This window comes from Crinia signifera, chromosome 3, assembly GCF_055691185.1.
Source record: "Crinia signifera chromosome 3, ASM5569118v1, whole genome shotgun sequence".
Classification (NCBI taxonomy): Eukaryota; Metazoa; Chordata; class Amphibia; order Anura; family Myobatrachidae; genus Crinia; species Crinia signifera.
Genome location: NC_139219.1, coordinates 281,824,521 through 281,848,387, shown reverse-complemented (window position 1 = coordinate 281,848,387; position 23,867 = coordinate 281,824,521). Strand labels below are relative to the sequence as shown.

Here is a 23,867-nt window from a genome sequence, read left to right as displayed (position 1 = left end):
CGTGGCTATCCCCCCTCTCATGCTGCGTTCCCCTGCAGGCATGTGAATGGATGTTTTGCATAAACATCCATTTGCAGCCTTGCGTGTGGATAAAAAAATAATTCGATGGTAGCTGACCATCGAATGATTTTGGTAGCACTCGCAAAACTAAGACACCTCTTTGGTGTTTTAGATTTGCGGGCGACCTGTGCGGGAAGCAGGAGGGCAGCTGACATCCGCTGCCCACCCCCGCATATGCGTCACGTGCGCATTAGCATGGGAACGCCCAGCATTTCCTTGGGAATGACCAATGAAACCCTGGGTGTTCCCATGGGCGCAGCCCGTTGCTGGCGCCCTACACCCCGCCCACACTGCTATGTGTGAACGGGACGGCGAACTAGCAATTTGTCGTGCCTGCTTGAACCAAGTGGCTGCATGTGTGCATAAATTCACATACACAGACACCAAACATGCACAACACACCGCGGGAGCAAATTAATTAGAATAACCCCCTATATCCCTGCATGACGTTTATTGTATATTTTTGTATGCACTTTTTATTGATAAGTAGTTTGTTGTATATATTGACAAGTGCCCTTGTTATCCAAATCGCCACTAAATCAGAGGCACAGCTGCACCATTGCTGCATCACTGCTGCCCAGACCAGCAGCTTGTACCCCTGTCACCCACTGGTGTGGGGCCCAAACTGTATTTTTGCACCTGGACAGACCACTTGTTCTGCCTCTTACTAACATGATAGAAATGTATGGGAGAAACAAATTTATGTGTGCACAGTAAAATAAAAGTAGTACTACTGTCTGCCCTCAATTAATTATGCTTTATATAAAAACATATTATTTGCTTATAAAAATAACCAAAGCATTCTTATCTGACTGCAAGACTGGCACATCATATTTATATAAGGGAGGCTTGATGGGATAATGTTCCAAATGGATTTTAGAAAAAGTACCACCTACCTGATCGATGTGTCATTTATGTCAATGCTAAATACATTTGGGGTCCGGAACTTCTCATAAATATAGGAAAAGCTGTTTTTTTACTAACTGCGAGAGTTACAGAGATTTGAAGCCCTGAGAGAGAAAGTTATGGGAACATTTTTCAGGAGATGAGGAGAATTTGCAGGGGAAACAGAAGGAACATATTAAAAGATCAGTCTGAATATTAGGTGTACTGAAAATAATTCAGAGGTTTTAAAGAGAGAATGTGATGATTACAGCGAATATTGGACTGTCTGTTTCCATTAACAAAACACATAGCCAACAGAGGACGACGGATGTACTTTTGTAGCCATGTGTTCCAATTTGATAAAGCAGCTTGTGTAAATCTCCTTATAAGTATGATGCAAGTCATCTGTGTGTGGTTCGTGAGCCTTTCTTATCATGCTGGTATGCTGTGCTTTGGTCCACAAGCCTCCTGGTACCTTCATCTCTGTAATCCTTGAAGTAAAGCTTCATTAGTGACATTCACCAGCAAAAGTAAATACAGCTTGGTTATGCTTTGTAAATGATTGCCGCTTTAATAATATGGGCAGACTCGCACCAATTCCCGCACAGCCTGCAACTCCATGCTAAGAAATGTCACCTTATGGCTATCAGAGGGAAAGAAAGATTCTAGCCATCATTTATGCGATACATTCAAGACATCTTTCTCATATTTGTGGACAGCACTCAATGGGAGGGATGAACCAAGCAGTGATGGTACATTGCACCGATGCTCATCACATATGTACTTACATATGTGATGAGCAACGCAAAGGGCAGCTCTCCGGATAAGAGCTGCCCTTTGCGATCCACGCTGCTCACAGTACTTCTGGGTCCATGATCCGGTAGTCCCTTTGCTTATGCTGAGAGATGCTGGCGGTTGTGAGGCATGCTGGGAGGGATCCATGTCGGATCCCTCACACAGAAGGGCCGTGTAGAGGAGCCATAGGCTTCTATGGGGTTAACCTTCTGCAATGAAGCCCTGTCCAGAGAGGCTTTAGGTCCTTAATCTAATCTGTTCGGATCCCCCGCATGTTCGCACAGGGGACTGATGTTGGGGTGCAGGCGCGGGGGCATTTCTGTGCAAGTGCATAAGCCGGTGCGTGGGGGAATGGCAAACAGACTGTTCGCCATGTGCACGCACCCAAGACTGCAACCGGGGGGCAACGGTGGATAGTCGTGACCATGGGAATGCCCAGTGTTTCATGGGTGTTCCCATAGTAATCAGCCCGTGATGTGGATGCCGAGGGCAGGCAGCTGACATCACAGGATGTCAGCTGCCCGCCCACTTCCTGTCGAATGTCCAGGCATATCTAAGGTGACCTGAAAGTAACCTTAGATATGCATGGGCCTGCCACATCATTTGATGGTCAGGGACCATCGAATGATGTGGGTGTTGACCCACAGCCTGAAAATGGAATTTTATCTCAAACATCCATTCGCAGTCCGTGTGAATGTGGTAAAAACAGAGAAAACAGGGGTTTTACCTCCTTTTTTTCTTTACTACATCTCGACCTCAGAGTCAGAAATGAAAATGTCAACATTAGCAAAATAGCGTACTAGAGATTGAAGTACCAATCAGTTGTCCCTCTATACTTTACTGTGGGTTAATAACACTCCTGAGGGACAACTCACAAGATTAAGGAATTATACATGTGTGATTATTCTCAACCTACAATCGCTCCATTAAATCCGACGGACCTGGCTGTACAGGCACATGATTGTGTATGCATTCAGTATTTTGGTCATGTAGTATAGCATTTGTTTTGTTCCCATTAAAAACTCATAGGAGTGAATTCAGTTAGGTGAGACCTATGCTGGGGGGACACAAAATCAATTTCAGTAGAATTTTCCATTTTGTAACAACAAATCATTTACATCATCTATTGTGTACGCACAATTGTGCACTCCCACAGAATGTATGCAACATCTTCTGACCAGCCAATCAGACAATGGGCCAGATGCACTAACCTTCAAAAGTTATAAAATGGAGAGTGATAAACAACCAGCCAATCGCCTCAAGCCTGACATTTTTCAAACACAGTCTGTGACATGACAGGTAGGAGCTGATTGGCTGGCTGTTTATCACTCTCCATTTTATCCCTATTGAAGCTTAGTGCATCTGGCCCAATATCTTATGCTCAGCCGTTCAGTGTAATGGAGGGCAGCATGCAATATCATTCTGTCGTTCCATTATTCATCATGTCATGTGTTCAAGCAATCTTGCATTCAAGCCAAAGGGAATTTGGCGCGGTTAGCTGTCTTTCTGACGTATAGCACATGTTACATCTGCCCCACCTGCAGTGCACATTGTTTTGTCCATTTGAGAAGGAATTTGCCAGAAGAAGTGAACCAGAATAACCCCCAAAGTTCTTTGATGAGGTCCTAAATTGCACATTTAAGTAACATTGCAAAGTTTTGCTTTTATTTTTTTTTGTATATCAGAATATGCTTTGACTTTTGTTAATAAAATAACATTTTACAATATTTCCCTTATCTTCATGTGGAAAATAAAATGTATTAGAAAAAAAAATGGTTATTTTTTTTTAAATCAGCAGATTAAATAAATTTGGAATTAGCCAGATTATTGCAGACAATTTATAGTGAATCAGATTTTTCAGATCTGCGTAACGATTTTAGTTTTAAATGGAACACTCTGCTACCAAATCAGGTCGACCATGTTGCCATGTAACAGGATTTACAGTATTTCTTTCCAATTTGAATTGCATGTGAAAGTGATGAGTAAATCTGACTTTTGAGCCTCGGCCATGGCATCTGGGTCATTTTGCTGCATATTTCATGGACTACTTTGAAATGCTGATAGTAGTATTTTTCCCAGGTACAACATTAGCAGACACAGCACGCTTTTTGACTAACACACTATAATCCTCTGCTGGGATTTGTGCTTGATTTCATTTTATGCAGTTTGGTGTATTTGCTCCAGTTTTGCATCAATTACCAACCATACACTGATACGTAAGCTTTCCGGCATTTAGGAATGGATTATAACCATCCCTTATTGCAAAAAGCTATGAATACCATTGGATTTGTGTGATACCTGTATTTTAAATTGTGACTTTCGTCAAATTGAACATCTGCATTACTATCTGGCATATTGTCATGGCCTTCTTTAATTTCGGCAGTCCAAGGTACAGGTGAGTCCTCATACACCTAGGGGGTCATTTTGAATGAATGAAATGTTTTCATTCAGCACATGAGCATACTGATACGAGGCAACTTGCATAGTCCCCGATCCGTTCGTACGGGACAGTGGGGGAGGGGGACGTGGGGCGGCGGGGAGGGTCTACATCCATGGGAGCACCCAGCGGTTCATGGATATCCCCATGAAAACGCTGGCTGTTCCCATGGTAATTCGGCAATGACGAGAGTGCGGGGAGAGGGCAGCTGATGTCAGTGGCCTGCCCTCTTCCTGTACAGAGAGCACGCAGATATAAGACACCAAAGAGATGGCTTAGATCTGCGTGCACTGTAGAAATCATTCGATGGTCGGCGACTGCGAATGGATGTTTCTGCTAAACATTCATTCGCATGCGTGCGGGGACATTCGCGGTGTGTGTGGTGGGCGGGCGTTTTAATACCCACTTCACAGACACACAGATCTGGCCACGAACTGTGGAGCAGCCACTCTTGTAGCCTTCACTTTGGATAGCATGCATAGTGCAGGTATGTATTCACCGGATGCATCTGCTTTTAGACTTGTGTCTCACTCCAGATCCATGGTGTATCATTTGCTCGGCCTTTATCTGGGTTATTTCCTTTCAATGTTCCTATAATTCAGACAGGACAGCATGCTCCAATTTAGTCACAGGCCCTTATTCTGGTTTACTCGCAAAGGCAAATCCCTTCTTAAATGAACAAAACCATGTGCACTGCAGATGGGGTAGATGTAAAGTGTGCACAGTGACCTGCTGGCCGGCCCTAAGGGGGGGGGGGTGCCTAGGCTGCCTTGTGGAAAATCAGGACCTGCATCTAAATTACATTTAATCAATTAAAGTTGACTCTTTTGACTTAGTTAGTTGACTAACAATTTGAGGTGGTGAAACTTTCATCTGCTTTTAAAGTATCTCCGGAAAGTATGAGGAACTTAGACTGCTGCTTTGTGTCCTACAGATCAGTGGTGTCACTACAGTAACAGCCCGCACACGGGAGCAGAAGGTCCTTATCATGGTCATTGTGATGGTCATCTGTTTTCTTCTCTGCTGGTTGCCGTATGGGATAATGGCACTGATTGCTACATTTGGAACGCCTGGTCTCATCACCCCTGCTGCTAGCATCATACCTTCTGTACTAGCAAAGAGCAGCACGGTGTACAACCCTATTATCTACATCTTCCTGAACAAGCAGGTACGTACATGCAATTTTACTTTCCCTTGGCATATAGTGAAACAAAATAGGACATACATCTTAAGTGCATATATATTAGAGTAACACATTTACCCAGTGTAGCCTAATATTGGGCCTTATTCTGATCGGTGCGGATTTCTCCGCATGCGGTCGTCCCGCCGATGGTTATCGTCTGCGCATGTGCAGAAGTCACTCTGCGCATGTGCAGGCGATTTCGCCGCACGTATTCTTTACACGCCGCACAGGGGGCGTAGAGGGGCGTGAGGGGCTACTTAGCCTCATTACCCTATGCATACGCCCCGCGTTTCATGGGCGTTCCCATGCAAACGCGGGGCGTATGCATGGTAATGAAGCCGTGACGCATGTGTAGGGGGCGGGCATCTGACATCGCCGGATGTCAGCTGGCCGCCCCCATACATGATTTCACACGGACAAGTGGCCCTTATTCTGATCGGTGCGGCCCGATCAGAATATGCGGCCACGACCGTGCAGGCGAATGCCCACCTTCCATAGGGATCGCCACCTCCGTCCGTACGCGGATATGTGGCGATCCGCATGAAAGTGGACGGGGATACGCCTCCTCCGTCTTGGGAGCAGCCCCTGCATTCGATGGTCGCCGAACATCGAATGCAGGGCCGCACGCTCCACTAGGTCCCGCCACCCAAGACCACACGGACACTTGTCCGTGTGAAATCATGTATGGGGGCGGGCAGCTGACATCCGGCGATGTCAGATGCCCGCCCCCTACACACGCGTCACGGCTTCATTACCATGCATACGCCCCGCGTTTGCATGGGAACGCCCATGAAACGCGGGGCGTATGCATAGGGTAATGAAGCTAAGTAGCCCCTCTACGCCCCCTGTGTGGCGTGTAAAGAATACGTGCGGCGAAATCGCCTGCACATGGGCAGAGTGACCTCTGCCCATGCGCAGACGATAACCATCGGCGGGACGACCACATGCAGAGAAATCCGCACCGATCAGAATAAGGCCCAAGTGTCCGTGTGGTCTTGGGTGGCGGGACCTAGTGGAGCGTGCAGCCCTGCATTCGATGTTCGGCGAACATCGAATGCAGGGGCTGCTCCCAAGACGGAGGAGGCGTATCCCCGTCCACTTTCATGCGGATCGCCACATATCCGCGTACGGACGGAGGTGGCGATCCGTATGGAAGGCGGGGATTCGCCTGCACGGTCGTGGCCGCATATTCTGATCGGGCCGCACCGATCAGAATAAGGGCCATTGTATAGAGTGTAGTCACACTATCATGCAATTACATGTGTGTAGACTAATACATGCACAATACTATATGAACCTACCTGTATAAATACCCAAATGTAGGCTAAGCTTCAGCCCACCACTGTAAGGATTAGGATCTGGCTTGAGAAGATCCACTGTGAGTGCCCCTTGGTGAGTTAGTCATCTCAGGTGGTGCCACGGGGTCACCCAGGAGCAGGGACAATGAAGAAAAGGGCAGCAGCTAGGCTCTGTAGTGGTGGAGTGAGCATTGATGGTGCTTGGAGCCATGATGGGAATGCTACTGGCCAGCTGATCATGGAGGAGTAATGAGGTGTTGCGACTCTACCTGACATAATGTGTAAAGGATGCTCTACTCTGGTGTGCTGTGGTGTGTATAAGAGTCACTATTATATTGCATGACATGCATAAGGGGCAATACTGTGTAGTGTAATGTGTATAAGGGGTATTACTGTCAGGTGTAGTGTGATTAATGGAAAATACTGTGGTGCAATGTGAAGCGGTACTATTTTGGGTCATTTGGGGGGTCATCAATTCTCTTTCTGGCACAGGGCATCAAAATGTTACAGCTCCGATTATTACCTGTGTTACATTTGTATTTTAATTATTTTATTTCTTGCTTTTTGTGTATAAAAAAACTTTATTTCCTGTATAAAAGTAGTGCGTCACCTAATATCAGATTATGGGTGTTAAACAGATTTAGTCATTTCTTGCCAAGTGCTCGGTGGAATGTGTATGCGAGGACTGGATGTCAAGGGAGCTGCCACAAAAACCGGGTTCCATGAGCCGAAGGTGTCAGATGCCGCCGCCGTGCAGCCGCTTCCCCGTCCTCCGGGGTGCACGGCGGGCGGTCCTCTGACTATCGGGACGTTGCTCGGCAACGCCCCGAGCGTCGGCAACGTTCCGAGCGTCGGTGACGTCACGCCCGGCGTCCGAGCATCGGGGCGTTGCTTAGCTACCACGTCCCGCTGCCGCCCAGCGTCTTGCCCCGCCGCGTCATCACGGCGCGCCCCGCACGATGTGCTGTGCGCACACACTCTCCTATAAATGGAGACTGCTCAGCCAGCAAGTCGCTGGTTATAGGATACCTTAGGCACCCTGGGGTGTCTCTCTCGTTCCCTCAGCTCAGTACCGCAGTTCCTTCCCTGCATCGTACCTGTGGGCTCTCCAGCTCTAAGACCCACATTGCTCTCCCTGCCTCTGGTCGGTGGATCCTGCAGCTCAGAGGATCTGTGCAACCTTTCCTGGCTTCCGGCTTCCTGCAGTTTCCTTGGGAGCTTTCCTGCTTTATGCCTTGTGCCCCGGAGTGGTATCGTTACTCACTCCTTATTCTCATTTTTCCTGCTGTACCGTGGTTTATTATTTTTGCTGTTGTTAGTGCTAGGTTACTTACTTTAGGGGTTACCAGGGCTTCCCGTCCATTACCCTTTTCCGTCTCCCTGTCACCTGTCTCGGCCACCGGGGTCATCCAGTCAGTTCTCCCCTTGTCCACCTCGTTCCTCCAACGGTACGTTGTCGCCACCACCTAAGACGCTTTGGAGGGCACCGGAGTTGTACAGGCTTAACCCGTGCTTCAAACGTGGCTGCCGTGCGAGAAGATCTAGGGCCTCTGCACCTACCGTTGGACGTACAGGGTGGCAACGGAGTTAGGGGCTGAGACAGTTTCCTCCCTACCGGTGCTGATCATTTCCACCTCCTGGTCAGTCACCTCCCCTCGCTATTACCTAGTGGCCCTCCAGGGCTATCTCCCTTCACTACCCGGTAGATCTCTCTGTGGCCCATGTCGACCGGTGATGATTACCAGCTAGGACCCATTTAGCTTCAAAGTTACCGGGTCTCCCTAGCACGTCTGAGCCGTGTCGATACCTCCACTTTGGGTTCCCGGCACCTTGTGCCTAACAGTATAACCAGCCAATAGTTTTGTGGGCCCATTCACCCCCGCAGTGAACGGTCCATATTCTCATACCGCCATTTTTTCATTTTTGTGTTGCTTGGTCGTCATGGATCCCAACGCGGCCCAAGCTCTGGCCAATCAGGTTTCGCTCCTGACCAAACAGTTACAGGATTTATCGATTAAGGTAGAGACCAGATTCTCAGCTCAGCCGCCAGCGGTTTCTCACCAGGAACCCAAGGTTAACTTCCCTGATAGGTTTTCAGGTCATAGGCCCCATTTCATAAATTTTAGAGAGAGTTGTAGGTTGTTTTTTCAGTTAAAGCCACACTCCTCAGGTTCCGAGCAACAGAAAGTGGGGCTTGTGATTTCCCTTCTCCAGGGGGACCCCCAGTCTTGGGCCTTTAGTCTGGCTCCAGACGATCCTGCTCTCCGCTCGGTAGATGCCTTTTTTCAGGCATTAGGAGTCCTTTACGACGATCCTGACAGATCAGCCTCCGCTGAGGCTTATCTTAGAGCCCTTAAACAGGGTCATCTTTCTGCCGAAGAGTACAGCGCCAAGTTTAGACGTTATGCCGCCGACTCTGGGTGGAATGATCCAGCCCTACGGAGTCAGTTTCGCCTAGGTCTGGCGGATAACGTTAAGGATGGCTTGGTACAATATCCATCTCCTCCCTCTTTGGATAAATTAATCCTTCTAGCCATACGTATCGATCGGAGAATTAGAGAGAGGCGGTTCGAAAAAGAGGCTCAAGCGTTACCCAGTTTTGAGCTCCCAGAGGAGGCTCCCCCAGACCTGGGTGAACCTATGCAGCTTGGGGCTACCAGGTTATTTTCTAGGCTCACTCCCAAGGAGAAGGCCCGACGACGTTCCCTGGGTCTATGTATGTACTGTGGATCTAAGGATCATATTCTGAACAAATGTCCCCTGTTACAGGGAAACGGCAGAGCCCAGAAGTAATGGGGAGTATCTTCTCGGGCCTTTCATTGTTTTCCCCATCTGATTCGTTGTTTATCCCAGTTAGTTTCCTTTCCTGGGAGGGTAGGGCGTTAGTGGATTCTGGCGCCGCAGCCAATTTTTTGGACAGTAAAATTGTCGATGATATGGGATTACCGCTGCAACCGTTGACGTCCCAGCTCACCGTTTGCGGATTAGACGGTAATACCCTGCTCGGTGGAGCAATTACTCATTTTGTTGAATTATTGGATTTCCGAGTTGGACTCTCCCATTCGGAGAGCATAAAGTTTTTTGTTCTTCAGTGTCCCATTACACCTATTGTGCTTGGCCTTCCCTGGCTTAAAAGACACAATCCGGTCTTTGATTGGCGGTCTGGGGAATTGATACGGTGGGGTAAGGAGTGCTTTGAGCATTGTATCAGTTTTCCAGCTCTTCTCACCACTTCCATTCCTGCTGGGTTTCCTGCCCAGTATGCAGAATTCGCAGATGTTTTTTCTAAGAAAGAGGCGGACTCTCTTCCTCCGCATCGCCCGTATGACTGCGCCATTAATTTGTTACCCGACTCTAAATTACCCAAGGGTAGATTGTACTCTTTGTCTTTGCCTGAAGAGAAGGCTATGCAGGAGTATGTGGAGGAGAGCCTAGAAAAAGGCTTCATCAGAGCCTCTAAATGTCCAGTTGGAGCAGGTTTTTTTTTTGTTAAAAAAAAAGATGGGACCTTACGTCCCTGCATTGATTTTCGTCAGTTAAATGATATCACGGTAAAAAATTCTTATCCGTTGCCGTTGATTTCTGTTCTTTTTGATCAGTTGCGTGCAGCTGTGGTTTTTTCAAAGATTGATTTACGCGGAGCTTATAATCTCATCCGCATTAAGGCGGGAGATGAGTGGAAGACGGCGTTCAACACTCACTCAGGCCATTATGAGTATTTAGTCATGCCGTTCGGCCTTGCCAACGCACCCGCCGTGTTCCAGGACCTCATCAACGATGTCCTCAGGGAGTTTTTTGGCATCTTTGTTGTGGTGTATCTTGACGACATCTTAATTTATTCTTCTTCTCTGGATCATCATCGCCAGCATGTCAGGGCTGTGCTTCAGAAGCTTAGGGAGAATAATCTTTTTGCCAAACTCGAGAAATGTGAGTTCGAGGTAGATTCCATTTCTTTCCTTGGTTACATTATCTCTTCCAAGGGTTTTGCCATGGATCCTGCCAAGCTTAAGGCCATTCGGGAGTGGGTGCAACCTTCGAATTTGAAGGCGGTTCAAAGGTTTTTGGGCTTCGCGAACTACTACAGGAGGTTTATTTCCCACTTCTCAGATATTGCGGCCCCATTGTGGCCCTCACCAGGAAGGGAGCCGATCCTGCATCTTGGCCTGGTTCTGCCATTGAGGCTTTTAAAGAGCTCAAACGGGCATTCTCTTCCGCTCCCATTCTTCGACACCCCGATCCCGAATTCCCTTTTATCCTCGAGGTAGACGCATCAGAGATTGGCGTGGGTGCGGTTCTTTCCCAAATGGACAAACTGGATGGCTTGCTACATCCTTGTGCTTTCTACTCTAGGAAATTCTCGGAGGCCGAATGCAACTACGATGTTGGCAATAGGGAATTGCTGGCCATCAAATGTGCCTTAGAGGAGTGGAGGCATTGGTTGGAGGGGGCCAAGTATCAGGTCACGATTTTTACCGATCATAAAAATTTGGCATATTTACGTTCAGCCAAGAGGTTGAATTCGAGGCAGGCTAGGTGGGCTCTGTTTTTTGCCAGGTTTAATTTTTTAATTACTTATCGACCTGGGGCAAAAAACGTTTTAGCAGACGTTTCGCGGCCATGCAAGATCCAGTATCTCGTCCCGATCCTATTATTCCACCTTCATGCATTCTGGCTGGACTCACGCAAGGACTACTGGATTCGGTGCTGCTGGCCCAATGTTCGGCTCCTGCTACCACCCCGGAGGGTAGATTATTTATTCCCCAGAAGCTCCGTGAAAGGGTCTTTTCAGAATTTCATTCACGTAAATCCGCCGGCCATCCGGGGGTTTCTAAGACACTTTCCTTAATGTCGCGTGCGATCTGGTGGCCAGACATGAGAAGAGAAGTGGAGCAGTTAGTGTCCAGATGTAACACATGTGCGCAGAACAAATCTTCTCGTCTTTCCCCCATAGGGCAGCTAGTTCCGTTACCTGTGCCTGATAAACCTTGGACGCACATCTCCATGGATTTTGTTACGGACTTACCACCATCGTCGGGTCTTAATACCATATGGGTTGTGGTTGACAGATTTAGCAAAATGGCACATTTTGTACCCCTCAAAGGCTTACCCTCGGCTAAGACGTTAGCCTCCTTATTCATCACCCATATCTTTCGTACTCATGGGCTGCCCTCTGACATTGTTTCGGACAGAGGTGTCCAGTTCGTTGCCAGTTTTTGGAAAACAGTGTGTGTGGCCCTGCAAGTTAAACTTAGTCCATCGACTGCCTTTCACCCACAGTCGAATGGTCAGACGGAACGGGTTAACCAATCCTTGGAACAATTCCTACGGTGTTACGTTTCCAAGACCCAAAGGGACTGGGTTGAGAATCTGCCTTTTGCGGAGTTCTCTTATAATAATGCTTGGCATGCCGCTACCAGAAAGTCTCCGTTTTTCTGCAATTACGGTTTCCACCCTAGAGCGAATTCCTTCTTTCCCACGTATGCCAAAGTGGGTAATTCTAGGTGGGTGGCTTCTAAGAGAAAGATTTGGCGCATGGTTCGGGGAGCGCTCCTCTCTGCTGCCAGGTCAGCCAAACATTTCTCTGACCGCCACAGGAGACCGTGCCTGTTCAAGGTTGGGGACTGGGTCTGGCTTTCTACCAAGAATATCAAGCTCCGTCAGTTCTCACGCAAATTGGGCCCACGTTTCATCGGTCCCTACAGGATTATCAAAAAGGTTAACCCGGTCGCTTTTAAATTGGGGCTGCCCCGCTCTCTCAGGATTTACAACACCTTCCATTGCTCTCTTTTCAAACCTGCTCTCCAGCCGGTTGTCCGCAGGCCAGTGCCCATCTTACGTCGTGGCCAAAAGGAGTATGTGGTTGATTCCATCCTGGATACCAAGACTTCCAGTGGGAGGATCTTCTTTTTAGTGCATTGGAAAGGTTTTGGACCTGAAGAGAGGTCTTGGGTCGCTGATCAGGATCTCCATGCTCCTTCACTTAAAAAGAGGTTTTTTCAGTCTTTTCCTGACAAACCCGGATTCAGAGGTCGGTTGACCTCTCCTCAAGGGGGGGGTACTGTCAGATGCCGCCGCCGTGCAGCCGCTTCCCCGTCCTCCGGGGTGCACGGCGGGCGGTCCTCTGACTATCGGGACGTTGCTCGGCAACGCCCCGAGCGTCGGCAACGTTCCGAGCGTCGGTGACGTCACGCCCGGCGTCCGAGCATCGGGGCGTTGCTTAGCTACCACGTCCCGCTGCCGCCCGGCGTCTTGCCCCGCCGCGTCATCACGGCGCGCCCCGCACGATGTGCTGTGCGCACACACTCTCCTATAAATGGAGACTGCTCAGCCAGCAAGTCGCTGGTTATAGGATACCTTAGGCACCCTGGGGTGTCTCTCTCGTTCCCTCAGCTCAGTACCGCAGTTCCTTCCCTGCATCGTACCTGTGGGCTCTCCAGCTCTAAGACCCACATTGCTCTCCCTGCCTCTGGTCGGTGGATCCTGCAGCTCAGAGGATCTGTGCAACCTTTCCTGGCTTCCGGCTTCCTGCAGTTTCCTTGGGAGCTTTCCTGCTTTATGCCTTGTGCCCCGGAGTGGTATCGTTACTCACTCCTTATTCTCATTTTTCCTGCTGTACCGTGGTTTATTATTTTTGCTGTTGTTAGTGCTAGGTTACTTACTTTAGGGGTTACCAGGGCTTCCCGTCCATTACCCTTTTCCGTCTCCCTGTCACCTGTCTCGGCCACCGGGGTCATCCAGTCAGTTCTCCCCTTGTCCACCTCGTTCCTCCAACGGTACGTTGTCGCCACCACCTAAGACGCTTTGGAGGGCACCGGAGTTGTACAGGCTTAACCCGTGCTTCAAACGTGGCTGCCGTGCGAGAAGATCTAGGGCCTCTGCACCTACCGTTGGACTACAGGGTGGCAACGGAGTTAGGGGCTGAGACAGTTTCCTCCCTACCGGTGCTGATCATTTCCACCTCCTGGTCAGTCACCTCCCCTCGCTATTACCTAGTGGCCCTCCAGGGCTATCTCCCTTCACTACCCGGTAGATCTCTCTGTGGCCCATGTCGACCGGTGATGATTACCAGCTAGGACCCATTTAGCTTCAAAGTTACCGGGTCTCCCTAGCACGTCTGAGCCGTGTCGATACCTCCACTTTGGGTTCCCGGCACCTTGTGCCTAACAGAAGGTGGTGGGTGAATAAAGGACTGCCAATAATTGATTGATAAATATAAATTCCAAATAACAATTTAATGATAAATGAAAGTATAACTTTGTAATAGTGAGGAAATAAATTAGGGACTGTATATAAAAAAGAGAGAACTTAGGGAAAAAAAAATTTTTGTAAAGGAATTCTGCAAAAGTATAGGAAACGTTAGAATAATTCATAGTGTTAAAGTTTGATGAAGACAATTCATGCAAATAAATGGAATTAAAGTGGTGGAATACTCTCATACTTATTACAAGCTGCACATTTTACATTTATTTTTTGTCCTGAGGGAGCCGGTAGCGGTAAATGAATATTAATGAATATGATTATATTAATGGCAATTAAGGAATTTAGTACAGAGGAACTAAAACGATATAACTGGTGAATGGAATAATATAATGAGTTTAAGTTATGAAATATTTAGTAAATGAAAATATAAATGTGCATGAAACATTAATTATGACATGTATTAGAGATTGGTGATCACACGATATATGTATGAAATCTAAAGTGACCTACACATGGGGCGATTTGAGGCCATTTTCTAAGAGATCTCACTAGATCAGTTAGAAAATGCCCCTACATTGCTCTGTGTGTATAAACCATAGCGATAGCGATGTGTGGACCCGCAACTCACTATTGTCCGGCGACTATTATCCAAATCAATAATTGTGGTAATCATGGCCAGTGTTCTCAATGGAGAACACTGATCCTGATAGATCGCTCAGCAGCGCTGTGTGCTGAGCGATAATGCTGTTCTGAGCGATCTAGCATCACTCACACATTTCCCTGTGTGTAGGCCCCATTAGAGAGATATAAAGTGGAATGAAAAAAACAAAAAAAAAACGGAAATAGTTGGTTGGTACTTTAGCTTTCTCTGTACTTTATAACTCTTCAAACTTTGATAATTATCCTCATAGTAACAGTTTTTGCTGGGTGGTGGGCGAGCCTATTTATCAAGAATCAAAGCAGTACACTTTGTTCTACTAATGCTATCCTTGGATGCCACTTCCTGAGTAGTTTCATTAAAATCCGCACAAAACAGCACTTTATTCTTTGTAATGTAGTACTGTTTATTATTTATTTAATATAGGGTACTTGTTAGTTATACTGTATGTGTACCATGTAGCTTACCAGTGTGCCAATGCTGTATTCAAATGTCCATTCCTCAAGAGTCTTGAGTCAAGACAATAAATAGTTACATCTTCAGCCATGCAGGCGTGTGGTGCTGAACTCCAAAATGCAGCAAATCTTTGAAAACTGCTGTCTGTCTGAGTTTTACGTAATCCCTATTGGGTTTCTAAGATGGGAGTTCTATTGACGATGGGATGGTGCTATGGACAACCAATCAGATTCTATCTATTATCTTCTAGAAGGAGCTAAATAAATAAGGAGTAGATTCTATAGAACTCCCATTTTAGTAAATAAACCCCTATATGTATTAAAAATGGTCAGCAGTGGACATCGAAGATATCTGAAGAGGACCACGGGCACTTAAGTCCCTACAAAAAGCAAAAATTTCCTGAGCTTTCATCTGATATGCAACCTTCTTTATTGATTGTGTGTACTGCACCCCAGTACACCATACTGATACTGTCATAAACTATAATATAACTTTATAAGTTCTGTGTGTGATTGTTCTGCCTCCATGCAGTGTTGCGCAAGCTACACCTAAAAAAAAAAAAACCTGATACTGTCAGAAGTTCCGCGTGTTAATAACCAGCCAGCTTGCAGCAGACCTTGGCCTAAATTGAATGAAAATAACATTGTGTGCTGTAAAGTGGTCAAAATTGTCTAGAAAGGGCTGGACATGAATGTTATTGAGGTTAATATTATTTTAGGGACAAAAAAAATGCAAAAATTACATGATTTTTTTTTTTATTTATGCAAATCCAAATCCAAAGCCTTTCACTGCCGCTTGAGAAACCCAAATCCAAATCCAAATCTTCGGCCTCAGCGCTCATCTCTACTATTCATCTATTTCATTCATATAACTCTTATCAGTATACATTTTGAGTTTAAGTTGTAGAGTGTGCTGGATGGAGAAAAAGAAATGATCCCAGTAGATTATAAAGATGTTTTTTTATATTTTAATAAAGAAATCCAGAACATTAGATCATTTAGGGCCGCCATTCAGCTCATCAGAGCAAAGTCATGCTTGATCAGGAACACCTGCTCCCAGCTATGCGTTTTGAGAATAAAAATCTGCTCCAAAGGCTTTCAAGAAACATACTTTATTCCATAATTCATACTGTGGGATTAACTGCACAAGGTATTTAAAACAATATTGTATTTGAGCAAAAATATAGATAGATAGATAACAGTGAAATGGGTAATTTCATATATAGTATTTATATCCAACCAGATATATATATATATATATATATATATATAAATATATATATATATATATATATATATATATATATATATATATATATATATATATAGACAGACAGACAGACAGACAGATAGATAGATAGATATATTCATGTACTAGTAAATCCAAAAGCAAATGCTTCGAAAGCTATCTTGTGAATGCCTCTCTATTTGTGCATGTGTGAGAGAAAAAGAGATGTAGTTTCACTCGCTGCCAACAGATGGCAGTGTTTCGGAGACACACAAATGGACACTAGACATATTCTCTATATAGATGATATAAATTCCCATGTATTTGCCATGGGTGACTTCTCCACTGACTTACTTCTCCATTCTTTTCACTGCTTCATAGATTTCCTCTGTAATAAAAGCTCTGTAGCTTGTCATTGCGGTGAGAGTGTGTCCTTCCACTCTTTGTTGTCTGTAACATACAGTATATGTTTTTTTTTTAATTACCCTTAATGAGACGGAATACCCCCACTATATTACATAGCAGTGGGGCACCCCAAGGCAAAGAGAGCTTTATAGGAGTGAATATTATCAGCTGGCATGGGAGACATCTCTGGTTATCCTTCTATGTTACATACCACCTGACAAGTGCATTAAACAATAAGGTTTATCTAGTTGTGTCAATGGGGCAAATGCATTAAGCTTGGTAAAGTGATAAAGCGGTTATAAATTGGATGGTTATAACGCACCAGCCAATCGGCTGTGTTTGAAAAATGACAGAAGTTGATTGGATGGTGGTATCACCTTCCACTTTATACCTATCACCACTTTATCACTATACACATCTGCCCCAATGTTCTTTGATGCATTTTTTAATCCACATCACAAATCCAGGGGGACCTTGTGATGTTTGTTACCTAAATGATTTTGATTACAAAATGTGGGCCGAAATGCACTAGGGTCCGTCCGGTTTCCACTTATCGCTCCACAAACTGAATAAATAATATTTTGGATGTGTGGTCCTTGACAACTAACATCTATCCAATACTAACAGCCCTGTGTTGTGGTTATTGCCGACTGGTGTTTCTATAGAGAAATCTCTGATCTGCCACCTTTCTGTTCCATAGACCTGGAAGCTAGTGTGTGAGACAGAGAGTTCCTTGGCTGATGCAATCATCATCTGAGACAGTTCTGGCATGTGCCTCTACCAACTCCAGCCTCTCTCATCCCTATGCACTGAGTTCCCCAAATAGTAGCAATCTCCCTGTCTCCCTGAAGTGTGAAGGCCAAGGGGCACCCGCCCATGGGAAAGCCCAGCATTTCATTCGCTGGGCGTTTCCATGGAAATCACCCACTGACGTCGGCGACGGGAGATGTCAGCTGCCAGTCCACTTCCTTCAGAATACCCACGCACATCTAAGGTTACCTCAGAGCAACCTCTAAATGTCAAATAATGTCATGGCTACAGTTCTACGCGCTGATTAGGGGTGTGTTGAACAAAGGAGAGGGACAGTGTGCAGACTACAGGTAGGCTCCTCCTCTTTACGACTCATGTGCAGGTCTCTGGAAACATGGCAGCCACCATGTTCAAGAGACAAAAATTCCTACTGAACATGCTCAGCAGCCATTTTGTTGCCACCACTGCAGGTCCGACACAGGATTTCAGAAAGGTAAGTTATAAAACTTGGGTACAGTGTGTGTACATATTATAGACATGGAGCTGATGGTTTTAGAAAAATCATAGTCGCTAGTACATTTTGAGGTACTTGTGTAGTATCACGGCTCCCATGATGGGCATCGTACAGGGAAAAATCGCAACGCATCGCATGTCATCGCATGGCATTTTTCACAAAAATCATGGACATGTGTTAAAATCATGTAAAATGCACCCCAAATGTCATTTTTCACACTGTACTACCCCCACTATCAACGCCAACCCGAAGCGTGGCGAGCGCAGCGAGCCCGCAAGGGGCGGCGGTACGCGTCCTACGACCTTTTCATACCCCCACTATCCACGTCGGCGTGGAGCTGAGAATAGAAAGTGTGGCGAGCGCAGCGAGCCACCGAGCCTGAAGCGTGGTGAGGGGACACGGATACCTGTGAAGCACGCGAGGGGACACGGATACCTGTGAAGGTATCCGCGTCCCCTCGCGGGGCTCGCTGCGCTCGCCACTCTTCGGGCTCGGTGGCTCGCTGCGCTCGCCACAATTTCTATTCTCTACTCCACGCCGATGTGGATAGTGGGGGTATGAAAAGCTGCGTTTGCCACGCTTCGGGTTGGCGTTGATAGTGGGGGTGGTACAGTGTGAAAAATTACATTTGGGGTGCATTTCACAGGTTTGCTACTAATTTAAATGCATTTGGATGCATTTGTGATCAAAATCGCATGCCATCGCAGCGCATCGCAGCGCATGGCATGCGATGCGATGGCATGTGATTTTTCTCACAAATGCATAAAAACCCCGCAAAAATCGATGGCATGCGATGGGAGCCATGAAGGTATACAAGTACCCATTTTGATAAAGTCATTTTGATGAGAAATATACAGATTGACAATGAGGGTAATTACTGTATCTTTTATTTTCTTAATAAGTTTTGGTACTCTTTACCTAGAACGGCGCCCGCGATCAGAATCGCGGGCGTCGGGGGTAAAAAATCGCGGTCATCGCGGGCATCGCGGGTAAATCGCGGGTACATCAAAATCGTGTACCCGCGATCACCGCGATTTTCCCATAGGGAACAATGTTAAAAAGCCTAATTGATCGCGATTTTAATGTAAAATGCCTCAATGCCCGCGATTTTCCCATAGGAATCAATGTTAAATGGGCTACAGAGCCCAAATAGACCCAATTAACCCTTAAATGTCACCCCAATTTTTTTACGCCACCCCACGATCCACGCCAACCCGAAGCGTGGCGAGCGCAGCGAGCCCGCGAGGGGCGGCGGTACGCGTCCTCCGACCTTTTCATGCCCTACTATCCACGTCGGCGTGGAGTTGAGAATAGAATAGTGTGGCGAGCGCAGCGAGCCACCGAGCCCGAAGCGTGGCGAGCGCAGCGAGCCCCGCGAGGGGACGCGGATACCTTCACAGGTAAACGCGTCCCTTCGCGGGCTTCACAGGTGTCGGCGTCGCCACGGACACCTGTGAAGTCCGCGAGGGGACGCGTATAACTGTGAAGGTATCCGCGTCCCCTCGCGGGGCTCGCTGCGCTCGCCACGCTTCGGGCTCGGTGGCTCGCTGCGCTCGCCACACTATTCTATTCTCAACTCCACGCCGACGTGGATAGTAGGGCATGAAAAGGTCGGAGGACGCGTACCGCCGCCCCTCGCGGGCTCGCTGCGCTCGCCACGCTTCGGGTTGGCGTGGATCGTGAGGTGGCGTCAAAAAATGGGGGTGACATTTAAGGGTTAATTGAGCCTATTTGGGCTCTGTAGCCCATTTAACATTGATTCCTATGGTAAAATCGCGGTGATCGCGGGCATCGCGTCGCGGCCGTTTATGTACTGCCCGCGATCCCGCGATCACCCCGATGGGCGCCGTTCTAGGTAAAGAGTACCTAAGTTTTAATAGACAGGCAGGATGGTCACATGTGAATTTGTGCTGGTTGGCTTGTCTGAAATGGGACGTGGTTTGAAGAATTTTTTTCTCACACTATAGGGAATATTTTATTAAGTATCTGTTCTTGCTTGGGAAAAACGCTGGAGAAGAGAAACAAGAACTGCATTATAATTTAACTAATGATCCGTTTGCACAGGGCTGTGATGATCAGTTAGGCATAGCAGTTATCCATATAAATATTACAATAACCAGTTTAAATTTAGTATTGCTACTATTGGTACTATTGGTACCTACTATGGATCGTATCACATGCAAATCACATGCGATACCTCATCCTCTTGCAGGGCTCGCTCCGCTCGCCATGCTTTGGGCTGACGTGGATAGTGGGGATGTGCTAAATTGCATTGCATGCAAATCGTATGCAAATTACATGCAATTTTCATACTATGCGATCCGGGGGGCAGTGGCGCCGTGAAACTACACAAGTACCATATTATTATTTGAATATATCTTATTAGGATTGTTTTTTAATATATGTATACAGATACAGGGCGGGATGTTCTAACATCCGCCACCCCTTTTCACCCCCCTCCATCAGCCACTGCATCGATACTAATCACATACTGTATGCTCTAACATATGTGATTAGTAATGCAAGGGATGGCTCTTGCGATAACAGCTGTCCCTTGTGATGCGGCTCCAGTGCTGGACTTCCAAGTCTGAGACCCGGGAGTCCCTCTGTGCATGCGCAGAATGCTGAACCGCCCGCGGGACATGCTGGGAGGGATCACATGGGCTTTAACATGGTATCGCCAGCTTTTGCTAGGGATACCCTCCGCATCGCTGACCCGGCGAAGGGGGTTTGGAGCCTATGGAAATGCGGTAAAAACCCAATAACAGGGTTTTTACTGCATTTTCATATTAGGGCATCCCACCCAATGGATTTTAACAGAATTATATAACAGAATTGTGTTTCTTTTTGTACAGTTCTATCCATGTATACACTATCTGCCCAAGCATCAGGCTATATATAACAACATGGGCATGTTACCCTATATACCAAGGAAAGGGAAAAGCTGGGGAACACCTGCTATAGTGTTACACAGATATAGCTAGTTCAGTACAGGAATAAATTCCCAAGAGGTTTAGGGCCTGCTCGCATAATTAGCATTGCCCCGTTATAAGGTCACCAACCCGGGCTGACGTCACCTGGTGCTGGTTTGTAGTTTTTGTCTGAGGTAATAAGCCGCCCACCTACTTTAGTGGTAACCAGCCCAAGCTATGAGCTCTTGTACCTGGTGCACTTTGGGTGAGATGAGTTGCATATTTATTAATTATTTGTCTCTTCTAATGCTGGGTTATTTCCTGGTGAAAATGTCGATGTAATGACACTTTATGGTGATACGTGAGTAATACATTTTCAACTTGAAGAGAAGTCAGTGGTGAGTGATCCTTCTTTTAACACTTATGGGTGTATATGGATGCAGCTCTATGAGTAGCATTGGATGAGCACCCCTATCGATCTATCGTTGTATCTGTGCATGTATAGAGATTATACTCTATCTCAAAGGCTTAACTCCAAGAGTCAATGGAGCCTCCAGGCTCTGAGCCCTGAAGGGGCACCTGAATGTAGGGCAGCTCCTGTATAGAGCACGTGTAGTTATTTGTCTCTATACCAGGAGCCCTGCTACCCTCTACAATAAGGGGCAGGATGGCTCCTGCCTGGTGTCACTCAACCTGCGCTGCAGTAAGCAGTGCTGATACACACAGGTGAATGTTGACACAATATATTTGAGTTAAGGGCACCAAACTCCAACTTGCCTTTTGCCTTGGCGTTTGAGTTGAACTTCCTAGTATACCGCCAAAATGTACTGCTTGGATGTATCGTTGTTGGGTTGTTGGATCACACAAGGGTTAGAAGCAAAGAGATACGTAAGCTAGTGCTATCATTTTGCTATGGGATCTGACCAGATCTGATTGTACAGGCGTTTGTATGTATCAGTGGGAAATGATATCAAAGGATCCCTCTATGATGAAAAAAAAATGAGAATGAAGCCTTTAGGCTACTATTGGATATCATTATCTGAAATATTCCAGAGCTTGGTAAATTTCACCTTGTAGCAAGTCCCAGAGGAACCTAAGGTGGCTTCTCTTGCTTTCAGAAATGAAGGAATTATATTTGCTGCTGTCTTTACTTATTACATCCAAGAGATATTAATTTTTGGGAGTATTCTTTTCAATAAAGCACCTGCTGTGGAGTGAAACGCAGCAGTCTATAGCGACCTGCCATGTAGTATCTGTGAATCACCTGTATTGTGGAGATCAGGACCGGCGTTTTACTGCTCCTTTTGCCATACATGCTGGAAGTCTGCAGTAGACAGCCGTGCAGTGCACAACATTGAGGTTTATTTCAGACACCATTAACAGCACGGAGAGGTAAATTTGCAGACCGGGAGCACCTGCTACATCTCCCGCAGAGTAACCGTCCCACATTCCTTACGGACATGTCTCCCGCAGCAGAGATAAGATAATACAGAAGCTGATTAGATATTGGATATATATTACCTGACCAGTGGCTCCCCCTGATCCATATGGGACTTTTAAATATCAATTGTTGATCAATATTTTTTGGAAGCTTTATACTGTATTATATTTTAAAGTTTTCCTTATCCACCTCTATATTAATATTAAAAAGAAAAGGGGGCGAGGGGGGGGGGGGGTCAGAGAGGGGGACATGAAGGAATGGAAGGCAAAAGATATGGACACATCGGAAAACAAGCAACATACGCCAAAATACAAATTTTTGAAAAATAAAGAAAAATGCAAAAAAGCAAATGGTGGCAGAGCCAGTATTCCCCCACATGAACGTAATGTGGAGGATCCAGACCAGGTTTTGGTAGCAGTAGCAGAATCCCAGATGTAATCTGCAGCACCTGGGATTTTCTGATATAAGGGTTTCCAGGGTAGAGTCACCTTGCCCTCGTGTCAATCTGCTATGCTCAGAGAACCTGTATGCTACTGCTTGTAATACCAACTGCATATGAATGTAACCTGCTATGCTGTCACCTGCTGTTGAGAAAAACAACAAAGTCGTCATCTGAGACCCTGTGTTTGTGATCCTTGTCACAAAATATATGGAAATAGTACATAAACCATGGAAATGTTAGGAGATAAATGTGAAACAATGGGGAAATGGGGGGTGTTGGAAAGGCAGAAGGAGGTGGGCCGGTATTTTTTTTTGGTACTTGTTTCCTAGCATGGCGCCCGTCGGGTCCCATCGCATACCATAATTTAAGGTATGCAATAGGACCCGATTTTACATTGTACAGCCACCCTGATGGCAGATTACAATGTAAATTGCCCCCCCCCGACCCGATTTTTAATTGTATACCCACCATGATGGTTAATTAGTATGTCAAATGCCCCCCATTGTTAGCGCCACGCCACAATCAACACCAACCCGAAGCGTGGCGAGCGCAGGGAGCCCACGAGGGGCGGCGGTACGCGTCCTCCGACCCTTTCCTACCCCCACTATCCACATCGGCGTGGAGTTCATTTCATATAGTGTGGCGAGCGCAGCGAGCCACCGAGCCCAAAGCGTGGCGAGGGGCCATGGAATACATGAGAAGTAATGCGTGAAGTAATGCGTGAAGTAATGCGCGTCCACTCGCCACGCTTCGGGCTCGGTGGCTCGCTGCTCTCGCCACACTATATAAAATCAACTCCACGCTGACGTGGATAGTGGGGGTATGAAAAGATTGCAGGACGCGTACCGCCGCCGCTCGCCGCGCTTCAGGTTGGCGTTGATTGTGGCATGGTGTTAACAGTTAGCATTTGACATAGTAATTACCCATCAGGGTGGGTATAGAATAAATAATCGGGTCTGGGGGGGCATTTCACATAGGAATCAGCCATCAGGGTGGCTGTACAGTTAAAAACCGGTACGCGTCCTCCAACCTTTTCATACCCCCACTATCCACGTTGGTTTTATATAGTGTGGCGAGCGCAGCCAGCCACCGAGCCCGAAGCGTGGCGAGCGGCCACGGAATACATGAGATGTAATGCGTGAAGTAATGCATGTCCGCTCACCACGCTTCGGACTCGGTGGCTCGCTGCGCTCGCCACACTATA

General features: G+C 46.7%; 1 protein-coding gene across 3 annotated transcripts in view; it reads left to right on the top strand.

Moving 5' to 3' along the window:
- LOC146064597 (opsin-3-like) overlaps positions 1-23,867 on the top strand; it is a 180,130-nt gene that overhangs the window by 112,300 nt on the left and 43,963 nt on the right. For 2 of the 3 annotated variants that reach the window (XM_083178286.1, XM_083178288.1), the window contains exon 3: positions 5,112-5,345. The exons of the other annotated variant lie outside the window; for it this stretch is intronic. In XM_083178286.1, the coding sequence (XP_083034412.1) occupies positions 5,112-5,345 (234 nt within the window). The remainder of the gene's footprint in view (positions 1-5,111; positions 5,346-23,867) is intronic. 3 annotated transcript variants of the gene reach the window in all.